General features: G+C 39.9%; 1 protein-coding gene across 2 annotated transcripts in view; it reads right to left on the reverse strand.

The window, feature by feature from the left end:
- The window catches only part of EBF1 (early B-cell factor 1), a 538,394-nt gene that overhangs the window by 146,556 nt on the left and 367,420 nt on the right, over positions 1-24,418 (reverse strand). The window contains exon 8 of one of the 2 annotated variants that reach the window (XM_006864917.1): positions 4,650-4,780. In XM_006864917.1, the coding sequence (XP_006864979.1) occupies positions 4,650-4,780 (131 nt within the window). Of the gene's footprint in view, positions 1-4,649; positions 4,784-24,418 lie in introns of both variants that reach the window. The other variant, XM_006864916.1, reaches the window with a different exon arrangement.

Consider the following 24,418-nt stretch of genomic DNA (forward strand, 5'->3'; position numbering starts at 1 on the left):
TTGAAGCCTACAAGTGCTCCATAGGACCTATATCCTTGGTTAAAATATTGTCTACAGTTTTTGCCACCTCTTGCTCCCCATCAACCACTCAGTAGTGCTCCCTTTAAAGGCAGCTTAAATACCTTAAACAATGTGAATTACCACAGACATGTCAATGAATAAGTAAAAGGATTGTGGAAATCTAAAATGCATAGTACAATAGTATATTTTCACCTCTGTGAACAATCTACTTCTGACTATGGCACTCTCTCTGCCTTCTAAAATCTTGCCTTGAATTCTAAACCACAAATGTAATACTAGATTTTATAAACACATTATATAACATTCTAATTTGTTTCATAGGAGCAAATTGTCTTTCCAAATAAAATGTCAAATCCCACCAGACCAAATTTTTCTTAATAGCCCCATAGTACTCATAACAGTGCTATATACCCAGCAGGCAAGTCAACCAGTACTCATTGTTTAGAAATTAAAGGAATTCAGAAGGAGATACTAAAATGAATATTAGCTCTACAGACCCTGAGCATGAACACTGTCTTGCCCTATATCAAATGTTGGTGGGGAAGAATAAGAACAATCAAGTGGCTATCTGATCAAGAAACACTTATGTTGCATTAAAAATTACACACAATCTTATTGGTTTTCCTGAATCTACCTATAAAACTCTACAGAGTTTTAAAAAGTCTACTGAAATAAGGTAGGGTAAGGAGCACAGAGTTATCAGTGAAATAATTTAATTTCTAGACAGTAGCCAAGGAGAAAGAACAAGAAACCATGAAGAAAGCATAGCAAAGACAACAGACCAAATTCCCAAGAAAGTCAAGTGATTCACCCTGAACTTGGAGCTTGCAGAAGGCAGCCCTCAGTTAGGAGCAATGGAGTGCCACCTTTCTTTTTCCCATCCCTCAGGGGGCAATCAGTGAGCTAAACTGAACTACTCATTTGCAAAAGATTGGGTTGGTAGGGGAAGAACACAGATGAGGGTAAATTAAGCCAGCCCTATTTTCTCTGCCTTTAAAAATTCTTTAGCTAAAAAAAGACTCCAAATAATAGCATCAGCTACTAATTTAAAATGTTATCTGCTTGTCCTAGCTCAACAGCCTGCTTCCTGGGTGCCCTGGGCTATCAAGTACAGAAATGGAGAAGAGATCAAAGTCCTCTTAGAATTCAAAAGTACAGGATCTTAAAGGTGGCATAACCTCAAGTAATCATTTGGTCCAGGGACAATGACTTTGACTAAATAGAGGTCACAATCTAGAGATGAGGCCCAAACAAATTATTTGTCTTGCCCATGGTCACTAAAGCAAGCAAAGGGAGAGGTTGTCTTCTGTCTCTAGCACAAGAGACACTTATGCTCTCTTTACACTTCATAAGGATAAAGTCCTCCTAGAAGCCAGTGACTCAAACCACACATATATAGTTAGAAACCAAAGAGATCACTCTCAAATTCTGCGGTTCTCTATATGCCAAGTCTACTTTACTTTGGGAGATGATAGTAGCTGTCAAGATACCACCACCATAAGGCACAGAAGACAACAGTAGGCATAACACTGTGGTCTGATTTTTACCCTAGGGTAAAAATCTTGGTGTGGGCTAAACCATGAATTTTAATAAAGATAAGCCCTGGAGTTGGACTGTCTGGATTCAAATCCCATCTCCACCCCTTGACAATTGAGTAACTTATTGAACCTTCTTCCCGTCTCCATTTCCTAGGCAGTAAATGGAAACAGCTTATATAAATTTGAAAAGAATGCAAGAGAGCCAGCCCAAACCCTTTGCATAGTGCCTGGCAGAAACGAAGGTGTTCAATGAATATTAGCTCCTGTTAGTCACATCTGCATTTTCCAGTGTGTTTATATATATTTCATCTCCTAAATATGTATAGTATCAAGGTTTGGTTCTATCAAATATAAGCCTTGAATTAATTATTTCCTAATATGTGAAGTGCTTATTTTATACCCAATACAGTCTACTTGGGCTAACACAGTTAAGAGTTATAAAGGAAGTTTCAGACTAACCTACCTAATTCTCAGAGGGTCAATAGACCTAATTCCAAATTACAGTCTGAAACCACTTCTAAAGGTCTCACTTTGACAATAGTGACATGAAGCAAGAAGTCAACATTATGTTCTTAGTCCCTCTCCCAACTTCCATGGCAAGCACCAGGAAACGAGATAGAGAGTGATGAAGATACAGCCCACCAGACCTGATGGAGGCTGTCCTTGTGAAGACTGCTATCACACATGTAGCCAAATCAGCAGGAATGAAGACACCAATGTGGTAACAAAATGTGCTATGAATATGATGCTTCTAATTCACAACTCAATGGTTACAATAAAGAAATGGATGCAGTTGGCAAGGGGAGCTCAGCCTATCATGCCTGGGACGTTCCAACTTGGACAACAATTAGATGGGTGGACAGAGAAGCCCATATTTGATTTAGCTTTACAAGAGCTTTGATTCTCCGGCCAAGAGCATATCACTTGTTAGCTGTGTGGGAAAAACAAAGGCAGAGGCAGCATATGTTGGCACAGGACTTGTCTGAGTGGGTTGTTGGCAATGAGAAGTACACAAGGCTTACAGAAAAGGACAGGCTCTGCTTTGGAAAGATAAACATACTCAACTATCACAGGCTTAATAACTCTGTGCTCATCTCTGTGGCCCCTGTAAAGAGAAAACTCAAGCTAAGCATCTAGATGGGCTATACAATGGCATTATGGGATGATAACTAGAAATGGAAATAGAAACTGGGAGTTCTAGTTCCAGTTCTACTACTGACTTCATTGGATGGCCATATACAGATCATTTAAGTTCTATGGGCACTGTTCAACTGTTTGCTGGCTATGAAACTCTGCATATCTGAGTCTTAGTATACTCAAGAAAAGGAACCAATGGAAGTTCAATGTGGAAGAGCAGGTTCAATTTCTGACTGATGCATCTCATGTGCATTGTCAGCAAAGCCCATTGCTATGATGCTGAACTGGTTTCAGCAGAACTTCTAGACTACAGCAGAATAGGAAGAAAAGCCTGGTGATCTACCGCTGAAAATCAGTCAGTGAAAACCCTGTGGATCACAGCATTCTAATCTGCAACCAATCATGGGATGGTGCAAGATCAGGCAGTATTTCATTCTGCTGGGCATGGAGCACCATGAGTTGGGGACCAACTCAACTGCAGCTAACAACAACAACAACAAGCGAATTTAGCTTAGAGAGTAGAGAGACAATTAATGTAATTTATGTCAAGAGCTCAGCAGAGTGCGTGAAGTATAATAGATGTTCAGTAAAGTTTAGTGATTCATATGACTTCTTGTAAAACAAATGGGATGAAAGCATTCTAGGGTGCCTTGTAGCCCTGTGATTATTCTAAACTCTGGTGAGGTAAAAGGGAAAGGCTTTGGGCATGCTGACTGAGAAATGTAGGTTCACTATTAAGCACAGGCAAGTTTGCCATGGCATCTATATAATGCTGATGTTTATGTTTTGTCATCTTGAGCTAGTACTGGTTGCTACCTGACAAGACAGATGGCAAGTTACAAAATGATCGTGATTGGAAGGCATAGTGTAACTTCAGCCACTCCATAGCTGCCAAGTCTGGGAACAGTGAAACCCATGTTTGGAAAAAGCCTTGGATTCTTCTAGACCAGGGGTGGGGAATGTCCGACCCTCAAACCATACGTTGTTATTGTTGTTAAGTACCGTCAAGTCAGTTCCAACCCATAGCAACCCTGAATAGGATTTCTGAGGAGCAGCTGGTGAGCATGAACTGCTGACCTTGAAGTTCAAACAGCTTTGCAGTCCTGGTCCATTAACCCACAGTGCCATACCAGGACTCCCTCGAAATCATTTGGTCTGCAGTTACAAACATTCCATTTAGGGTGAGTTGATTAAATGTTTGACCAAATATAACAGGTTAATTTGTAAGTGGATAATTTTGTATAGCCCACAAATAAGGCTATAAATTTTGCAGAAAAATGGTTCCCCAGTGGCCCTTTTCTAGGCAAATCACTTACTCTCTGATAAAGAGTCACTAACTACATTGAGAACCACATACACCTGGATTATGACTACCATTTCAATGGTGCTCCTTGATGATCAGCCCACAGTAGACTCTGTCTACACATCATGCAGATTACTATACGTTGCTGAAGTTCAACTGGGGCTTATCCTTATCCTGGACTCCTGGTGTGGCGCTGTAGGACCAACACTGGGCTGCGAAGCACAGGTTGGCAGTTCAAACCCATCAGCTGCTCCTCAGAAGCCCTACACAGGGTTGCTATGAGTCGGAACCAACTCTACGGCACTTAACTATAACAATAATCCTTATCCTGAATATTACATGACTTTGCATACCCTTTCCAGTTCCCACTATTCAAGAGAACCCTCATTCCATGGCAAACCCAAGAGGAAAAAGGACAAAACAGAAGCTCTCCCATCACATTTAAGGTCGAGGATGGGAATTGGTCTAGTAGAAAGTGTGATCTCCTGGTAAACCCTACCTATCATTTTTAGTGCCCCAGAGTTCTACAGACTGGGGCTGGGCCACCCAGAGTGGCACTGCTAAATTCTACACACTATTAGAAATTTAAGAGTAGACAGTATCCTCAACTAGACCAAGCTATTAGATATTAATGTTCAGACAACACCTACCTCACTCCAGACCAGCATGGTACCGAATATGACCTGTAACCCATCAAAGAAATTGTCCCCTATGATGATCACAGTCGCGCCTCCTGTCGTCCATCCTTCACTCGGGCTGATGGCTTTGATACAGGGAGTAGCTGCTTTTCAACACACATGAAAAAGAGAAGGAGTCTGCTGTTAGAACCAAACTTTAATGATGGGAGACTTGAGAAAAAGAAAAAAAAAAAATCTTTTATCTTTTTCACTAACAGAGAGCCCTTCAACATCTCAGCATTTCCTAGCTGCAGTCGGACCTGAAACCTAAGGGTGCAATTTCAATTTTCAAAGCATCCTTTTCATTGTTTCTATTAGGAATACATATATTTCCCCAAAACATCTTTATCACACCTGAAATCCCAGGAGATAAAGATTCTTAAAAATAGGTGACTTTGGGGAACATACTAGAAGCCCTATATATTTATTTCAAAAATATATCTACTGAAGAGAAAATTCACACATTTTTAGATAAACATTTCTGTTCATTAGGAACTAAGAAAGAAAAGAGATGGGGCAGGAAATTATGTTTCGTGCCTTCTATCTATTAAACTGACATAGCAACATTTCTCATGTGAAACCATTAAGAGTTTTTCAAATAAACGCCATGGATCCCATTTTACAGATTCAAAGAATGCAGGTCACTCAGGGTGAATTGTGTAATCAAATAGCTGAGTCAGGGCTGACCACAGAGAGTCCACAATTCTATGCTTTGTTGTCTTTCCCAAGCTTTAAATGCTAGAACTGACTTTTTCAAAATGTCATATATCTTCTGTTTCCATAATAACTGGCACTCGGAGATGGGAAATATTTGTAAATACTGTGAGTGGAAGTAGTCTGCACAGTTAAGTCTATGTACTTTCAACAGAATTGCTAAGGTATGGGATCATGTCTTTGAAACCTTTCAGAGGGCACCTTCAAGGTGCTACCAAGGAATTCATTACTCCACACTGCCACGCTGCTGTTCTCACAATCATTTTTATAAAGAGCAGCAAAGCAAAGTTCTAAGTCAAGGTGATATTATGCAAGAAGACAAAATCAGACCCTCCTCATTAATAAATAACGTATTAAGTATCTATAACTGACTTTCCAAGTATCGAACCCAGTGAGAGAACCATTTAATTTTAACACAAAAAAATAATGGCATCAAAAAAAAAAAAAAAGTTGTACTTTGTTAAATTAGGCAGTGTGTCATACTCTAACTTTTGCAAGAAGAAAAGAAAATGTTAAGCCCAGCCCAGTGGGACTATCGCTCTTTTGCCACCACACAAACAAGGAGAATGGGCTTTGATTCAAATTAATCTTATAAAATTACACAGAGAAGTTTGGATACATCCAAACTAAACACTTCAAGTTGGCTGAGTTCATAGCAATACATTTGCAACAAAAACTGGACAGCTCACATGCCTTTTCTCTCCTTCACATTCTCCCGAAAACAAAATAATTAATCAAGAAAACATAAATGACTCATGATTTGAAAATTCTTTTCCAATTTGTCATACACTTCAAGGTTGTGATCAATATTCCAAAAACCTGGGATTTATTCTTCAACAAAATTTTTCTTTAAAGTAAAAATGTTTCAGTGTATGATTGAGTAACCCCCAAAAGAATGGTGAATTATGGTAGATAATTTCAAGCAATCTACCAGTAAAATAAAACTACACGTCAGCACGATGAATGATTTTTTTTTTCAAATATAAGCTGTTTGAAAGCATTTTAGTCAATGTTCCAAAGTCCTTAAGTTCTAACTCAGTACACTGAGCAATTACAGCAGAATAGAAAAACTGGATACTTCTGAGAATGCGATACTAGTTCAACTGAGCTGGTCTTACAACAGTCCTGATGACAAAGTGTGAAATGCAATGATGTCATTAAACTCCATGACTGGGTTGTCTGGATGTCCTATTATGCATGTTAGTATTAGGGTATCTTTTCATTTTCATTTTCATTTTCAATCACACAACCATATTTCTTTAATTATAGTCTCTACTAGGCTTTCTTACTATTGCTCAGAAGAATGCAGAAGGGTGTGTTCATGTGGTTTTGAAAGACTGGCTGACAGCAAAGACATTATAATAACATGGTCAAAACCTGCTGGTTTTAACTTGATCCCTTCCCTCTCCTCTCTATTTGTTATTTGTGGTACACAAAAGGCATGTAAGAATGTGTGTGAACGTGTGTGTATTTTCAAACACTACTTAAGGCAAGTAGTAATGTTTTCAAAATCTGCGTACAGCCATCCAGAAACAAAGCTTTACAGGTCCACTAGTCCAAAAAAAAGTAAAGAAAAGAAAGAACATCAAGCTTCCAAAGGACCTAGTGATATGTAACATTATCTTCTTAGTCTTCAGAGACAAAAAGTATTGAAAGAGGTACTTCGGGTAAACAACGATACACTCCTCAACCCACCCTATCACTACACTCAACAGCATTGGCTATTTCTGCTCAGAGACTGTTTGAACAGACAAACCATGGAGAACCCCTTTCAAACTTGAGATCTGAAAGCATTCTAAAGGTCACCTCTACATCCACTGCATCTCCCTTGAGAGGAATTTCAGTGATACTTCCAACTGGGAAGTCTGAAAACTTTGTAGGGCAACTGTGGGTTGTCTCATTTAGAGAGAGGAGTACCACTGGCATTTAGCACCTCGGTATCAAGAAGGCTAAATATCTGGCAATGCCTGCCATAGTCCCCCAAATTAGGAAAGCCAAAATGCCAATCATGGAAGTTGGAAAATACTGTGACTAACTAAAAGGTGGTGGTGGTTACATGCTGTGGAGTTAGTTCCAACTCCTAGCGACCCTGCATAGGGTATCCGAGGCCGTAGATCTTTATGGGAATAGAAAGCCTCATCTTTCTCGTACAGAACGGTTGGTAGTTTCGAACTGCTGACTGTGAGATTAGCAGCCCAACTGGTAACCCCTATGCTAACTAAAAGGAGCCCTATGCAATTGTTACTTCGAAAACACCCAGAGGCTCCATGGGAGAAGGACTTGGTGATTTGCTTCTACAAAGATTACAGCCTGAGATACCCCATAGACTAGAAGAAGCAATGGGAAATCATGGTGATGTTTGGTGATTGCAAAGCGCACGTCACATCTGTAACTGGCAGATGCTACTCAGCTTCAGTGGGGTCACCCCACACAAATGCTGGCCCAGTATGTTCTGATCCACTTATCTGCCAAATGGTGGTAGTGATGGTTGTGTCCCATTGAGACAGTTCTGACTCATGGGGACCCTGTATAGGGTTTCTAAGGTTAATAAATCTTTATGGAAGCAAAAAGCTTCATCTTTTTACAGCAGAATGACTGGTAGACTTGAACTGCTGACCTTGTGGTTAGCAGCCCAGCTCATACTCCACTAAGCTACCAAGGATACAAAGAAGTTAGAAACTTAGATTCACATGTGCAATTTCATAACCTTTAAAAGTTGGTCACTAACCCAGTATATATATTTTTTAATCTATAGTTTAAACAAAATGTTAATGGGCAAGATGCAACTCATAGGCCGCCATTTTGCAATTCTGTCCTAGAATTCCAAACAAACTTGGCAGGCTAAAAGCAGAACAGGAGATAGTTGCCAAAATGGCCCAAACTACAGCTTCCAAAATGCTTACTATAGTAATGACAGCAACACCTTCAACAGAATCTGTGTACACTACCCCCCCCCCCAGTAATGGAACAGTTATATAAATTACAGATATTCATGCTGTAGAATGCAAAGAGTGTCATTAGAATGAAAGAGAAAAAATGTTGGCATTGGTATTTGAAAAAAGCAATTTACAAATGAATTAATGTTATTTTGAGTTCCTTCTGACTCATAGCAACTCTGTATAGGGTTTCCAAGGCTGTAAAGCTTCACCTTTGTCTTGCAGCATGACTGGTGGACTCAAACCACCTGCCTAGTGGCTTGCAGTTCAGTGCTCATAGTACAGAGCCACCACACTCCCAAATAAATTAATAGTGTAATTCTATTTTCCTAAAAAAATAATATATGTGATCCTGTATATACATTGGCAGGGTGTGTGTTTGTAGAGTTAAGTGTGAACAGGTATAACAGTCACAGGTCTGGGATGATGTATACCACCTCCCCTCTGGTGCTCTTATGAAAAGGGGCTATAATTAGGGAGGGGCCAAGGGAGAAGGTGAAACTACTAAGTTTTACTCTGTATGGTTTGAATTGTGTTATCTCTATGGTTTAAATGTTTTCAGTGAGTACACAGAATACCTTGATAATATTTTAATTAAAAAGGTAACATGTTATAATAAAAACACTAAATAACAGCCATGTCTTACTGCAGGAGATAGCATATGTACTTTTTAGAGCCTACTGATAAAAATTTTAAGAAAGAAAGAAAACAAACAGCTATGCTCCCAGACCCCCAAGCCCCTCCTTTCCTCTTCTTTCTGGGTAAGTTTTCTCTGAGAAACTCAGAGCACACCCACAGCAGGTAGAGACTTTTTTATCTTTCACTCGGGATACACAGAGAGATGCAATAGGAAGATGGAAAATATTGCTTTTAATAGTCACCATGGATGGATTCAGTAGGATTTGAAAGTGAAGAGATTAATAGAAGAGTTCAATCCAGCCCAAGGATGTAATAATCAATACAATTCTATCTCTGAGAAAATATTTTGGAATGGCAGAAGCAGTGGTGGTATTTATATTCAAAATCACTTTTTCCAACAAAATCTTTGATTTAATTAACAAAAAAAAAGATTTTCGTTAATGAATTTTCATACTCCAAGTATCCATAAGACATTATAGCATGCTAGTTCCTCATTTAAAACCTAAGTATTTGCTATTGATTTTTTTTTTTTTTTGGTCTTTAAAAAGAAAAAAACAAAAAACATTATTCCTAACCCCCATCCCAGCCACCAAAGTAGAGGAGATTTTCTCTCCTTCAAACTATGACAATAACATGATTACCCCAGCACAGTTTAGCATAATGGCTCTGAAATGTTCGTGGCACATTGCAGAGTTAAAGTGGAAATTATTAGGTAGCTCTTCTTTGTTATAATAATGATCACTCCACAAATAAAAGCTCTTCTCCCCAAGGTACTGCAAGGCACAAAATGCTAATTCTGAAGATTATGTGTGCGCTTTTATTAAATATTACTATGCCCTGCCTGTTTGAGGGCTTCTCTGCTCTGATTGTTTTATGAGTACCATGTTAATGTCATTCCCATCTTGCTAGCAGCAGGCACACATTTTAGCGTTTGTATGAGAGTTGATCAAAGGCCACGTGCTGGGGGAATTGCTGAGAAAACACGGACAAGCGATAAAAATCTAACAGATTAATTGGTTTAAATTTCATTTCAGGGTGTTGAACTTTGGCTCGGGACTCTAATACTACACCGTGAGTCAGGGCCTAATTACCAGATTTCCAATTTGCTTCTGAACAATGGTCGTGGTGGGAAGGAAAAAGAGAGGGAAGGATAAAAAAAGAAAGAAAGAAATCGTTCAGCCTCCAGTACATATTTAACAACTAATGTTCTGTGTGCAGACAATTGCACCTGGGGACGTTTGCTATCACCTGCTCTATCTCCTGAGCATTTGTATTTCCTTCAAATAGCCGCAGAAGACAGAACAACAACAAAAAAAATCACAGATGCCCTCAGCTGTTTAAAATTTTCTGATTTACAGAATCAATGTTACATGATTCAAGTGCCTGCACACTCACACTGGAAGTGTCCGACTCTTTATTAGCAAGGTGAATTTATAAGCTGGAATCGTGCCTCAGCCTCCAATAGAAATGATCTATTTCATTGATAGAAAGCAAGGGCCAGGAGAGCCATGTTTACCTCAGGGTTTATGGGTGGCCTTGGGAATCAGGGTTAATTGAGCTCAGAGGTGCCTGCCCATTGAGGTGAATTAGTGGTGTGCGCAGCTATCAGTAGGATCCTGGAGCTGCTCTTACTTTTGCCTCTGAAATCTCTTTGTGCTATGATCAATACTTCACTTGTTTGGGGTAGCTGTACAGATGACCTGGGTCGGTTCAGCATTTATCATCTCTTATTCCCAAAATGAGGCTTTCACAATAGTTGATGCCCCTAATTAGAAGTCTAATTAGAGATGCACTATTTGTTTGCTTTCCCATTCCTTTATTTAAATAAATGTTGTTGTTGTCAGTTGCCATCCAGTCCCTGTCGATTTATGGCAACCCCATGTGTTACAGAGAATTGCCCTACAGGGTTTTCTTGACCGTAATCTTGACAGAAGCAGATAGCTCACCCCCCTCACCACCACCCCCAAGTAGCACTGGATGGGTCAGAACTACCAACCTTCAGATTTGCACTTGCGCACACACCATTTATGTCACCAAGGAACCTATTTAAATAAATAACTACACTAGGGAAACAGCATTAAACTAAGCTGGTAAAAAGTACACATTTAGAAACGTTTCAATTTCATTCTTAAATCTCAAGACAAAAAAGGTTATCCCATTGTGTATGATTCATGGAGAGATCTAAGCTGATGTTTTTCAGCATTCGATTAACCAGCGCTTTCTATTAATGAAAATTTCTACAGATGCAGTTAACTGATGCTTACCATAGAGGTTCTATAAGGTACCAGCACTAGCTCTTACTGGCTTCTGAATCAAGACAGAAAGGTGAAATTATGTTAAGTTAATCTTAGCATTTGGAGTATTAAAATAGTATTTGAAAATGGGCTAGAATTTCACATTCACATCTCCTATTTATTGTGACCTTGGAACAGTAACTCTGCTAACCTGCAGTTTCCACATGGGTGACTATCACATAGACTTCTGGTAAAATACACAGCCAAGTTCTCACTTCTATTTTGTTGTTTCCTATGTGCTGAGTCCTGATGTGACACTGTAGAATAAGCACTAGACTGAAGGTAGGTTTGAACCACAATCTCCTTAGAAACCTTACACAGGGTTACTATGAGTCCGAACCAACTCTATAGCACTTAACAACAACAACAAGTACACAACATGTAATCTGACTGCTATAATTACTATTGTCAATTCCAAATTAATCAAACATACTTGTTTACTAAAATACCCTATACTTTTTTTATTCCATAGCACATTACATACTGTTAAACTTTCCTAGGAATTCTAATTCAGCTACTTTCTAACATATCCAGCTAAATTTACTGAGCAGATAAGAGTTGGCATCAGTCCTTCTGAAGTACAGTGTTTTTTCAAAGGATTTCAGTTGCCGGGAATGAATATTAATGGAGAACTTTTCCAAAATGAGGAACGGACTTTAATGTTATTGTCCCCAATTTTTAAGACTTGGCAGAAAATGTTGTGAAACCCATGAGCTCAGCTCATTTCTGCAGGATACTTGTGACCTCATAAAATCTCAGGCTTTTCTCGCTTTCATCTACTTGATTTTGATGTTGTGCTTGGGAGTAACCCTGTTCCAGAGCCTAATGGGGACACAGAGTACCCCTGACTAGGACTCAGCCCACCAGTATCTGCTCTTCCTGCTAAATCGGAACAATTGTTTTTGCTGTCCATTTGAGTGAAACAGTGACTTTCCCAACTGCCTTTAGCTCAGTAGCACCAAAACCTACTTTCTTTGATCCTGAGGATTGGCAGCTACTGGACAGGAAGAAGGACAGAGGGACCGTCCCTAGCTGGAAAACTGCCTTCTTTATTTTCATCATTATTTTTACCCGGAGGATACCTATACTTGGTCCACCTATCCTCTGACTGGATGGATGCCTTCAAAATCATCAGCAATGACAATGCCTGACCTCAAAGCTAGCCCGAGTTCTGGCAAGCTTCTCTTTTGGAGTGCTGAGAACACCACAGATTCATAGTTAGCCAACTGAATGAATGAATGAATGAGCTAATGAAATAACTATTTAGAAAGTTCCGTCAATCAGGTTGAGGTGTCTTGTCACATCAATGCTCTGGCTTTAACTTGAGTTACTGGAGATTAGTTTCTGCATTCCTTTACCTTCTGTCATAATTGCTTTATGCAGTTAAGAATTTTATTGGTATATCATGGCTTTTGTTTTGTTTTGCTATTGGTCTACATTTGTTCCCTGTCCACTAGCACAACTAGATATTATTAGGCAAATAATTATGTAGTTTACATAGCAGAGACTCTGTGTGTGTGAGTTGAGGAGGGTTGGTAGTGTTGGTGTGTTTGTCATTTTAAAGAGAAATGTAACCCATGCTATAGAGATCTCTCAACACCAGATGCAATTAAACCTGTTAAATATTAAATGAGGATATTGAGGATTTCGAGTGTTTTTCATCCTTTATTCCAAAGTGACTTTATTTGGCAAGAAAGCCCTTTGCTTTGACAACACAAATGGCTTTCACAGAAAAAAAAGGACAAATGGAAAAATCCATAGTCACTAGATGGAAATATGGGTCCAAGGTTGATCTGTACTAGGCTGAGTTCATCCAGAAGTGAATATTTAGGTATACCATAGCATGTTTGCTGCAAGCTATGCCACTTGTTAATTATACACAGTGGGAGATAGAAGAGGTTTTCTGCTCCCACAAAGAATTACAGCCTCAAAAAACGTGATACAGGGTCACTACAAGTGGGAACTGACTCAGGGCTTAACAAGAACACAAAAACAAAACCATTGATAAGCAGAGACCAAATTATATCTACCTTTTATTCATGTTGCAACTTCCTTAGTCTACTCTAAGGAGCCTTGTGGGCACAATGGTTAAGCACTTGCTAACAGAAAGGTAGAGGTTTGAACCCACCATCCCTTCTGCTGGAGAAAGCTAGTTCATTAAGATTACAGCTTTGGAAACCCTACGGGAAAGTTTTACTCTGTCCTTGAGGATTCGTAGGCGAATTGGTGGTCCAGTGTCTTAACCGTTGGGCTGCTAACCAGCTGCAAAGTCGATGGTTCAAATCTATCAGCTGCTCTGTTAGAGAGAGATGAGGAAGTATGCTTCCATGAAGATTTATTTATAGTCTCAGAAGCAGATCAACTGTGTTCTCTCAGGTCCTATGAGTGAGAATCAACTCACCAGCAACTGGTTTATCCTCCTATGAATTAGCAAATTCCCTCAGCTATCAGTGGACATAGACACACAGGATGGGAAGGACAGAAATCCTGGTACAATTGTAATCCAAAACATACCAGGCAAAGTGCTTTTGAATTTCTGAATCTGTCTATGCAGGTTCAGTATATAGTACACAGGGTAGTTTAACAATTCAGCAGTGAAAAATCTTGACATTTTGATGTATCTGTAGCTTCTCAATTGCACTTGAAAGATTTGTTGAAGGCTTTTTTACTTAATGACACCCAACACAGCATTGTTTCATATTATGCAAAACTCGTTTGTTAAATACACTGTGGAAACTCAGAATTTTATAACTCAAGGAAGTATAGAGGCAATATTTTTCACCTGTTTGATCTGTCCGATTCAAAATTAAGATGTACAAAATACTAATCCTAAAACAGCTAAAGGTAAATAAATATTTGTCATCAGTCATTTCTCCCCACCCCCCACCCCCTTTTTGTTCTATGATTGTCAGCCACTCCACTGCAAAGTAATGGGGAAAAATTATCATAGGGGGTGGGGGGGGGATCCTCAAAATGAATTATTCATGGATCCAATTGTGATATTTGTTGCAACAATAGTAAATTCACTTTTCTCTGGTTATACAATAAGTAAATAATGCTTTTCTTCTTGCCAAGAAGAACTTTCATGCACAAAATTCTTTTTAGCCCACTTTTTCTTATTATCCTGTTGTACGAAAAGGAAAGCCAAGGACAAAAGTGAAATGAAAATACTGTCCCCAAATGGACATCTTATATTGTAAAAAGGGGAAACAATTTTCAGGTTAAAGTGGGGAAAATAACGACATGTAACGGCTTCTTCAAGGGAATATTCAAGTCTTTATTTGTAAGCAATCATCCTGGGTCTGGAAAATCATAAAGTCAAATATGAGCAAGTCTAGTGGAAAATCTGTGACGTTAATCTTGGCTGGAGTTGTGTTTTTAACAGGCCTTGAATGTGTGCTCCGGATTATCCAGATGGCCATACAGGAATCAGCCTGATAGGATTAAACCTTTATACTGAACTCTGCTCCATCTGCTAACCAAGGGGTTGCCTTTCCCTTATCTGAATATGAATTTCTAGCCTCCTTGTGTCTGGGAGCAAGAGTAAATTTAGTATTTAAAATGAAGATGCATTTAGATCATTTAAAATTTCATTTCTTAACCTCAGTTTAGACCAGCTTGGTCTTTTTCTAGAAAACATTTTTGCTAGGCATCTTGCTGAGAAGAAATTTACAAGTATGCAGGGTCTACTTTTTGTTTTGTTAGAGGGTCTTGTCTTGTTCTTTGCATTGAATATAAGATTCTTTCAATTCATTGTTACTATAGCATTTCACATTGATGTTTGCACACAGAGTAAAAAAATAAAAAGAAGAAGATATGGCATTCTCTCGGCAGAATGTGACTATAAGAATTGATAATGTTCTTCTTGTTGTTCAGTGGCATCAAGTCAGTTCTGACTCATCACAACCCTGTATAGAATTTCCAAGGAGCGGCTGGTAGGTTTGGACCACTGACCTTTTGGTTAGCAGTCCAGTGTTTATCCTACAGCATCACACCAGGACTACATGAATTGATGATGATATTAGTGCATAATTCTGATGAATGAGGGATTCAAGAAGAGAGTCAAAGGTGTGTTTTGTTCTTCCTTTATATTGCAAGAAGAACAGCATTAGTCATCACATGATAAAATTAGCTACATTGACAATTTCCATCATTCTTGTTAGGATGCTTCTTTTTTTTCAGCAGGGGTGGGGGGCTGTCTCAATTCAGCATTGCATCCACAATGAAACAAGCTGATGTTTGTCTTATCCTCCTGAACATGTATCACCATAAGAAATGAAGCTGTGTATTTATCAACTGGAAAAGGTGGTGTAGGGGCCAAAGATAGTACTAGGAAGGAAACCTGTAAGTTGGAAATAGACTGGAGCCTAGTAGAAGATTCTGAGGTTTCCAAGTGTGTGACCACAGAAAAGCATGGTGCAAACTGTTAAGTGCTTAACTATTAACTGAAAGTTGGTGTTTTAAACTCACACAGAGGTACCTCGGAAGAAAGGCTTGGGGGTCTGCTTCCAAAAGGACACAGCCTTGAAAACCCTATGGAGTGAAGTTTCACTTTGTAACACATGGGGTCAGTATGAGTTGGAGCTGACTCCATGGCAACTGGTTTGGAATTTTCTGGTTTGCTCATTGCTCATGCTTAGTGAAGCAGTTCAGTATCAGAAACTTCCCAGGAAAATAATATGCAAATGAATAAATCAGTTGTATGAGAGATATTTTTTATAATCCGACTCTGAGGCCAGTTTATGGCAACATGATTATTGGAACTGCTCTGACATGCTTAGGATGGAAATCACAAGAGGCAGCAAGCCATGGAACCTCAAATCATGGAACATAAGACCCCTCTAACATTAGTAGTCCTGATGTGGTACCATAGAATAAACACTAGACTGCTAACCTCAAGGTTGGTGGTTCAAACTCACTAGCCACTCCTCGGAAACCCTACACAGGATCATATGAGTCGGAACTAACTAGACAACACTTAATAACAACAGCAACAATATTAATAAGTGTCCTGATGTGCTGCAAATGGTTAATGCATTTGACTACTAACCAAAATACTGGTGATTAGAGTCTACCCAGAGATACCTGGAAAGAAAGGTCTGGTGATCTACTTTCAAAAAATAAGCTACTGAGAGGAAGCCTAGATCCAGAGGGCATGTAGGAAGGTAGATTCTCCACTGAGTAGTATCCAATCTATCTGGGTGGGGCTGATGAAAGAAGAAGCAGATAGGTCTCTTGTGATACAATAGTGAATAATTGTTATCAGAACTGATTACAAGGGTTGGAAATATAGATGTTTTGTAGCAAAAGACATTGTAGTAAAGATAGACGTTTTGTAGTAAAAGGAGAGGCGTGATTAACTTTGCAGTCTAGGAGCAGAGGTCCCTGGGACCATCAAGGGAGAAGCACGGAGAGCAAGATCATGCCCAGAGAAGCAGTGATGCCAGAGATGGAAGCAGAGACGATGATGTGGAGAGATGGAACATCTGGGGACTTTAGACCCAGAGAGGGAGAAGCAGCGCTGTGTGCTGACGACCTGGTGGGCAGGCTTGCAGTGTATATATACCCTTTGGTTGGTTGATGATGCATGGAGGGGATTGTAACCATGGCAATGAAACGATATACGACAGGATGAATGTAAAACTAATGTTCTCCCATGTAAACGATCACATAATTCACAATAAAAAAATAAGCTACTGAAAATCCTATGGCACATGGTTCTAGTCTGACACATATGAGTGGGTCATCATGAATCAGCATGAACTTGAGGACACTTGTTGGTTGTTTTTGTTATCATTACTACTATTTTAGCAGACTAGCAGGGCTCTGTTCTCCCATTCTCCTCAGCAACACTAGCTTGTCTTCTCTAAACAGTCACGGATAAGAGGTCAAGCAGCTCGTCAAACATGTTAGGGTTTCCAACACACAAGCATAGTTGTTATCTTTAAGCAGCACCCTTATCTGGACAGTCAGTGGACAGTGAGCTGCGAAATTTCTCACCAAGTTTAAGGTGACTTAGGCTTATGAGTAAGAGAGTGCGCACATAAACATCTTGTAAAACATAATGCCTCTTACTCTTTAATATGACGAGAATTCTAGTCAGATAAAAAGAGTTGGTTCCCTTTTTGGAAGTAGGTGACCTCAAGAGATACTATATATAATTTCTTGTAAGACAGACTTGCTCACACACAGCCTTAGTGCCTAGTGTCACACCCAGTGTGCAAGTCTAACTAAGGACACCTTACTGGAAATTCAATGCCATTACTTAAATCTACTTTGCCCAATATAGTAACCGCTAGACCCATGAAACTATTCAAATTTTAATGAATTAGAAAAAAATTAAATTTGAAATTAATTTCCCCAATCATACCAATCACATTGCAAGTGCTCAGTGGTCACATGTGGCTAGTGGCTATCATATTGGGCAGTACACAATGGAACAATTCCATCATCACAAGAAATTCTATTGAGCAGTGCTGACGTAAGAACCAAGTTTAAAATAAATGAGCCTACTTACTGCTAGCATAGTGGATTACAAGCTGGGCTGCTAACCACAAAATCAGTAATTCAAATCTACTAGTTACAATGTAAGAGATAGATTCACAAGCTCAGAAACCCTACTCGGGGTTGCTATGAGGTGGAATCCACTGGGTGGCACACAACCACCACCACCGCCATATTTCATAAAGCCTGGTAGCGTAGTGGTTACAAATAGGGCTGCTAACCTCAAGGTCGGCAGTTCGAAACTACCAGCAATTCCACGTGAGAAACAGGAGGCTTTCTGCTCCCGTAAAGATTTACAGCCTCGGAAACCCTGTGCAGGCTCGCTATGAGCGATTCCACGGTACTTAACAACAATAACAACAATCAGAGTTAAAGGAGCATTGGTAGCGTAGTGGTTACAAATAGGGCTGCTAACCTCAAGGTCAGCAGTTCGAAACCACCAGCTAGCTGTTCCATGGGAGAAAGATGAGGTGTTTTGCCCCTGTAAAGATTTGCAGCCTCGGAAACCCTGTGTAGGGTCACTGTGAGTCAGAACCGACTCCACGGTACTTAACAACAACAACAATCAGAGTTAAGGGCCCTCTGAGTCCTGGTGTGGCGCTGTGGGTTAATGTACCAGACTGCAAAGCCATTTGAACTTCAAGGTTGGTGGTTCAAGCTCACCAGCTGCTCCTTGGAAACCCTATACAGGGTCGCTATGGGTCAGAACTGACTCGACTGCACTTAACAACAACGTGGACCAGCAACTATACAAGGCATATTTAATCTCTCATCCCTCCAAAGGGGATCACAAAACCAATGTCCAGGGAGCTTGGCAGGAAGGTAAGTGAATACAGTGGGCTAGGAACAACACAATGGAAGTGGTGTGATTGGGGCTAAGTGGCAAGGCTTGCTGTCCTCCAAAAGGGAAGAAGTCACTGCTTCGTTGCACATAATTCTAATTGTTACCATTTGAGAATGTAGGCCAAACACTGCTAGATCATTTGATTATAAAGAGAATTTGCAAATCCAGATTTTCACATAAAGTCACATTATTTTTAATTATCATCAGCAAATAGATAATTTCTTATATATTTATGGCTGAGAGTTGGATTCTACCCATAATTCACAGTGTGCAATGCACATGAATTCTGGGAGAGTCAAGAATCATCTTTTGGTTATTTCTGCAGCCACATGACAAATACTGCTATTCACTCACCAAAGAACAAGCAAACCAGTCACTTAAATTTTCCTTCTGATATTTTTTAAGATTGTTCTTAGAACATCCATCATGAAAGTCCTCAGCTAGCCTTCCTCTGCTGTGCAGTTTGGGAAGCTAGGCCCCTGCCCTTGACAGATTTCTACTGTCATCATGCAAGACGGCATAGATAGTGACTTTTTATGGAAACTGTGTTTTGAATGTGAGCAGCATCTCAAAATCAACGTTGCCCAGCCTTTAGCAATGTACAACTCCTGCTCTGTGCCTTTCAAAATTGTTCTGTTTATATTTCTCTCCACAGCCCAGGCTGTGATTGGTAACATATTTGAGTACACTTTTATTACTGAGAGCCTTATCATTTCGAGCCAGTTTCCTCTCCTCTCTGACACCCTCAGTGACGCTGTAACCCAGCATTTGTTGTAGCACAGATGTTTCCGTGGTGATGATCTGTGATGTCACAAGCACCAGAATGTGTATCATCAAACTTAGCCAGACAAGAGGTTCAGGGTAGAGAGGGGACACCTCTGCCACTTTAATTCCATGACTCAACTTCCTCAAAAATTACTCTGTGAAAAGTACACTCTCACACTTGTCTTAGGTGACTCATTTCTACTGTCTGGTTATGTGCAAAGTCCAGTCTACATACCAAAACCCAGTTAATCTTCCTCAGATACCAGCTTCCAAAATATTTCTGTTCAAAAGCTTTCTGTAGTTTTCCCTTAGTCTACAGGCTCACAGCCACACTCAGTTTTTTAAGTTCCCAATGTTGGACTGTCTGTCCAAGTTCATCCTCACTTCTCCCTAGTCTGCAAGTAGAACTCTGCCACATTTAGGAGCACTGGCTGTAAAATCAGGGCCCCAGGGCTCATATCCCAGTCTCAGCACACACCTGTTTGGGCAAACTACTTCACTTTTGTTAAGCCTCAATTCCCATTACCTTAATTTGAGATAAAAATAAAAAAACCTACCTCATGAGACAAAGAGCTCGGTACTGAATAAATTTAAGATGATAAGGAAAATGATGAGTGTGAGGAGGAGAAGCTATATGAAGAGTAGGAAGATGAAGAAGTAAATGAAGATGATGATAATGGCAGGCTCTCCATACCCACTGTTTGCAAACATGCTTTACCCATTTCTTTTATACTGTTCACTTTTCTCCAGCCAAACAGTACTTGGCCACAAAGACGCAACTTCTATGTGAAACTGTTTCTTTCAATCATCTTCTACAAAACACTAACCCTCCACAACTCTCCTTCATGTATCTTCCATTCATTTGGCACTTACTGCACTTTTCCTTAAACTTTTACCTTGATCTATTGATATGAAGAGTAAGGAGCTCTGGTAGCGTAGTGGGTACGACTCGGGCTGTGAACCGCAAGGTCAGCAGTTCGAAACTACCAGCTGCTCCGCGGGAGAAAGATGAGGCTTTCTACTCCCGTAAAGATTTACACCCTCGGAAACCCTGTACAGGGTCGCTATGAGTCGGTTCCGACTCCACGGCACATAACAACAACAACAACAACAACTAACCAAAAGGTTGGAATTTATAATTCACTCAGGGGTGTCAAAGAAAAGAAGCTTCCATAAGATTGCAGCCATTGAAAATCCTGAAATAAACAGAGTCATCATGAATTGGAAGACAATGGGCATGGTTTTTTGTTTGAGTAAGTATATAGTGGGGCATGTAGCTCTATATGCAAATCAACCCAATAGTCCACATACCCCTTGCAGGCAGGGACCTTCATTCATTTATTCATTCATAAACTAGACAGACGGAAATCTGCACTTCACTAGTGCTGACTATCAACGAGCATTGTTAAGTTTTCAAAGGGCCTTGCCATACATTATCTCAATTATTCTCTAAACAACTCTGAGAGCAGGCAAGCAGATGTTATTCTTAATTCCATTTTACAAATGAGGTAATAACTGAATCTCACAAATGCAAAAATCTAAGTTTTGAACTTGAGATTTTGAGAGTACCCTTTGATTGATATATGCAAACTGTTTGCATCAAGACATACACATAATCAAATACTTAACCCATCCAAACTACCATTTAATTTTGGTGTTTATCTGAAATTTCTTTTCAGTTTGGCTAAAGTATTCACATCAATTGTGTAAATACAGCCAAAGACCCATAAAATATTAGTTGTGCAATGCCTTATTCCCAAGACAGAGGGTGGATATTTATGAACTTTACAGAATATTACTACTCTATTTCCAAGTAAAATGATTTTCCCCTTAAGACTTAGGGCCACATATGAAATATAGTAAAATGTCTTTTTACCTTCTTCTATGTCCAAGTTCAAGAAAAGACATCCTAATATAATACCACAGCCGCCAACTTAAACACAGGAACATTGAATATACTGTCAGACTTCCAGGCATAGAAGCTTTTCTATTGTTACAAGTTGAGAAGCTAAAAACACACACACACATACACTCAGACTCTAATACTACTAGTATATGTACTAGGAACCTTTTGAGAGCTTACATGAAGTTTAAGGACAGTTACTACTGACTTTCATTTCAATCTGGGCATTATGTATCTCTATGTGCTCATTAAAGAATTTTGCACAAATTAAAAAAAAATAGATTACTAATTAATAAATGTTATCGTTGTTATTAAGTGCTGTTGAGTAAGTTCTGACTTGCAGTGAGCTTACATGGGGTTCCCAAGGAGCGGCTGGTGGTCTGAACCACCAACATTGTGGTTAGCAGTCCAGCGCTGATCCTACAGCATCGTACCAGGACCCCAAATAGGTTTATCCTAAATTGGTATCTTACTAATATTTTCCAACATTTCTTCTTCATTTAAGCAACACGATTTGAATCCCACAGGTCTTTAGAGAACCAAAGCTTCTAGGATTCTTCCAAAGTTAAAAGGAAGAGGATCTGAGGTTGGACTTTATAAACTTGCTGCACACCATAGTTACTTAATGGAAGATCACAGCAGGTTGGATGACTCAGAAAGAAGATTCTAGCAAAGAAAAACAAATCCATTTACCATCAAGCTGACTCCAGCTCATGGCCATCCCATATGTGTGTCACAGCAAATCTGTGCTCCAGAAGACTTTCAAAGGCTGATTCTTATGGAATAAATCACCAGGCCTTTCTTCTGAGGTACGTCTGAGTGGACTGGAACCTACCACCTTTAAGTTAGCAGCAGGGCATATTAACTGTTTGCACCCCCCAAGGACTCTTTCTAACTAAGAAATTCTGCTCTAATTCATAAAAGAGGTATTTTCCTCCTCGGTCAAGGTTTGTGTAGCACTGTAGGATAAGCACTGGACTGCTAACCACAAGACCGGTGGTTCAAACCCACCACCCACTCCTCAAAAACTCTATACAGGGTGAATATGAATCAGAGCCTACTCAACAACTCTTAACAACAACATCAGTGTTTTTACTCAAAACTGGTGATTTGAACCCATCCAGAGTGTACTGGTTACGAATTGGCCTGTGAACCACAAGGTCAGCAGTTTGAAACTACCAACTGCTCTGCAGGAGAAAGATGAGGTTTTCTGCTCCAGTAAAGATCTACAGCCTCAGAAACCCTGTACAGGGTCGCTATGGGTCGGAACCATCCACAGCACTTAACAACAACAACGGAGGTAGCAGGGAAGAAGGAGCTGGTGATCTGTGTCCATGAAGATTGTTGCGATTAGCTGCCACTGAGTCGATGCCAATTCATATTGACCACATGTGCTACAGATCTTCATGGGATTTTTCTTGGGTGTAATTTTTTTTCAAATGTTTTATTGTGAATTATGTGATGGTTTACATGGGAGAACATTAGTTTTACATTCACCCTATCGTATATCGTTTCATTGCCATGGTTACAACCCCTCCATGCATCATCACCCAACCAAAGGGTGCCCCCGGTCATCAGCACACAGCGCCTCTCCCTCTCTGTGTCTAAAGTCCCCATCTGCTCCATCTCTCCATATCATCGTGTCTGCCTCCATCTCAGGCATCACTGCTTCTCTGGGTAGGGTCCCGCTCTCCATTCTTCTCCCTTGATGGTCCCAGGGACCTCCATGCCTAGGCTGAAAAGTTAATCACTCCCCTCCTTGCTACAAAATGTCTGCCTTTACATTTCCAATTGGGTGTAATCTTGACAGAAGCAGATCATGAGGCCTCTTTTTCTGTGGTGTTGCTGGGTGAGTTCATGCTGCCAACCTGTAGATTGACAGTCAAGAGCAAATCATCTGCACTACCGAGGGACCCTTCCAAAAAGATGACAGCTCAGAAAAACCCTATGAAGCAGTTCTACTCTACACATGGGCCCACCATGAGTCCGAAAAAACTCAATTGCAATGGGTTTGATTTGGGCTTGTTATCAAGATATGATCAAATATCCTGTAACCCAGAGACATTTTGCCTAAAGGCATGTTTCAGGCCTTAGTGTTAAGTGCCACTGAGTCTTTCCCACCTCATAGTAACCCTGTATAGTGTTTCTGAGACTTTAAATCTTCTCTGCAGCAGAAAGCCTCAGCAGGCTCAAACTGCAGACTTTATGGTTCACAGTCCAATACTTCTATATGGAGCCACTGTGCTAGCTCATAGTAAATGCTCTCTACCTGTTGTTTTCCCTATGTTCAAAAGAGAAAGAAATAAAAAACAAAGAATTTTAAAAAGCAAACCACTGCTGTCTAGTCAGTTCTTGACTCACAGCAATGCTGTAGAGGTTGTTGTTGTTGTTGTTGTTGTTATGTGCCGTGGAGTCGGTTCCGACCCATAGCAACCCTGTACAGGGTTTCCAAGGCTGAAGCAGAAAGCTTCAGCTTTCTCCCATGGAACAGTTTGTAGTTTTGAACTGCTGACCTTGCAGTTCACAGCCTGATTCGTAACCACTATACTACCAGAGCTCCTTCTGTAGCGGTTACAAGGCTACAAATCTTTACAGAAGCAGATTGTCACATCTTTCTCCCAAGGAGCAGCTGGTGGCTTCAAACCACCAACCTTTTGTTTCAGAGTCTAGCATTTTAACCATTGTGCCACCACATTCCCTCCATTTTAAGGAAAAAACATTCTTCTACATAACAACCCAAGTATAATGCCACCTATTTACATTTGGCATTTGTTTGCATCTTAAAATGTTGACTATTTTACTCCAAGGTCAATGAAAGAAACGAATGTGCTAAGAAGTGTCCCCCAAACCTGACACCGTCTGTGTTCATATTCCCTGGGCTCCACTGTTACATTTCTCCCGCAAATGGCTGGTGAAGAATGTGGGTTTGAACAACTGGTGTCCTGCTGGCCAATTAAATAAGTCAGCAACACAGGAGCATATGTTCACATATAAAATATTGATTAATTTCACAGATTGGGATAAAAATACATTAGTACTTGGGTTCCACTTTCATGCTAACTCGATAGAGACACATTCAGTCCATTCAGATCTTTTCTGTGTCCTGTGGGCTCCAAAGTGTTACTTTTGTGTTTCACTATTCT

The sequence above is a fragment of the Chrysochloris asiatica genome, unplaced genomic scaffold (genome assembly GCF_000296735.1).
Source record: "Chrysochloris asiatica unplaced genomic scaffold, ChrAsi1.0 scaffold00073, whole genome shotgun sequence".
Classification (NCBI taxonomy): Eukaryota; Metazoa; Chordata; class Mammalia; order Afrosoricida; family Chrysochloridae; genus Chrysochloris; species Chrysochloris asiatica.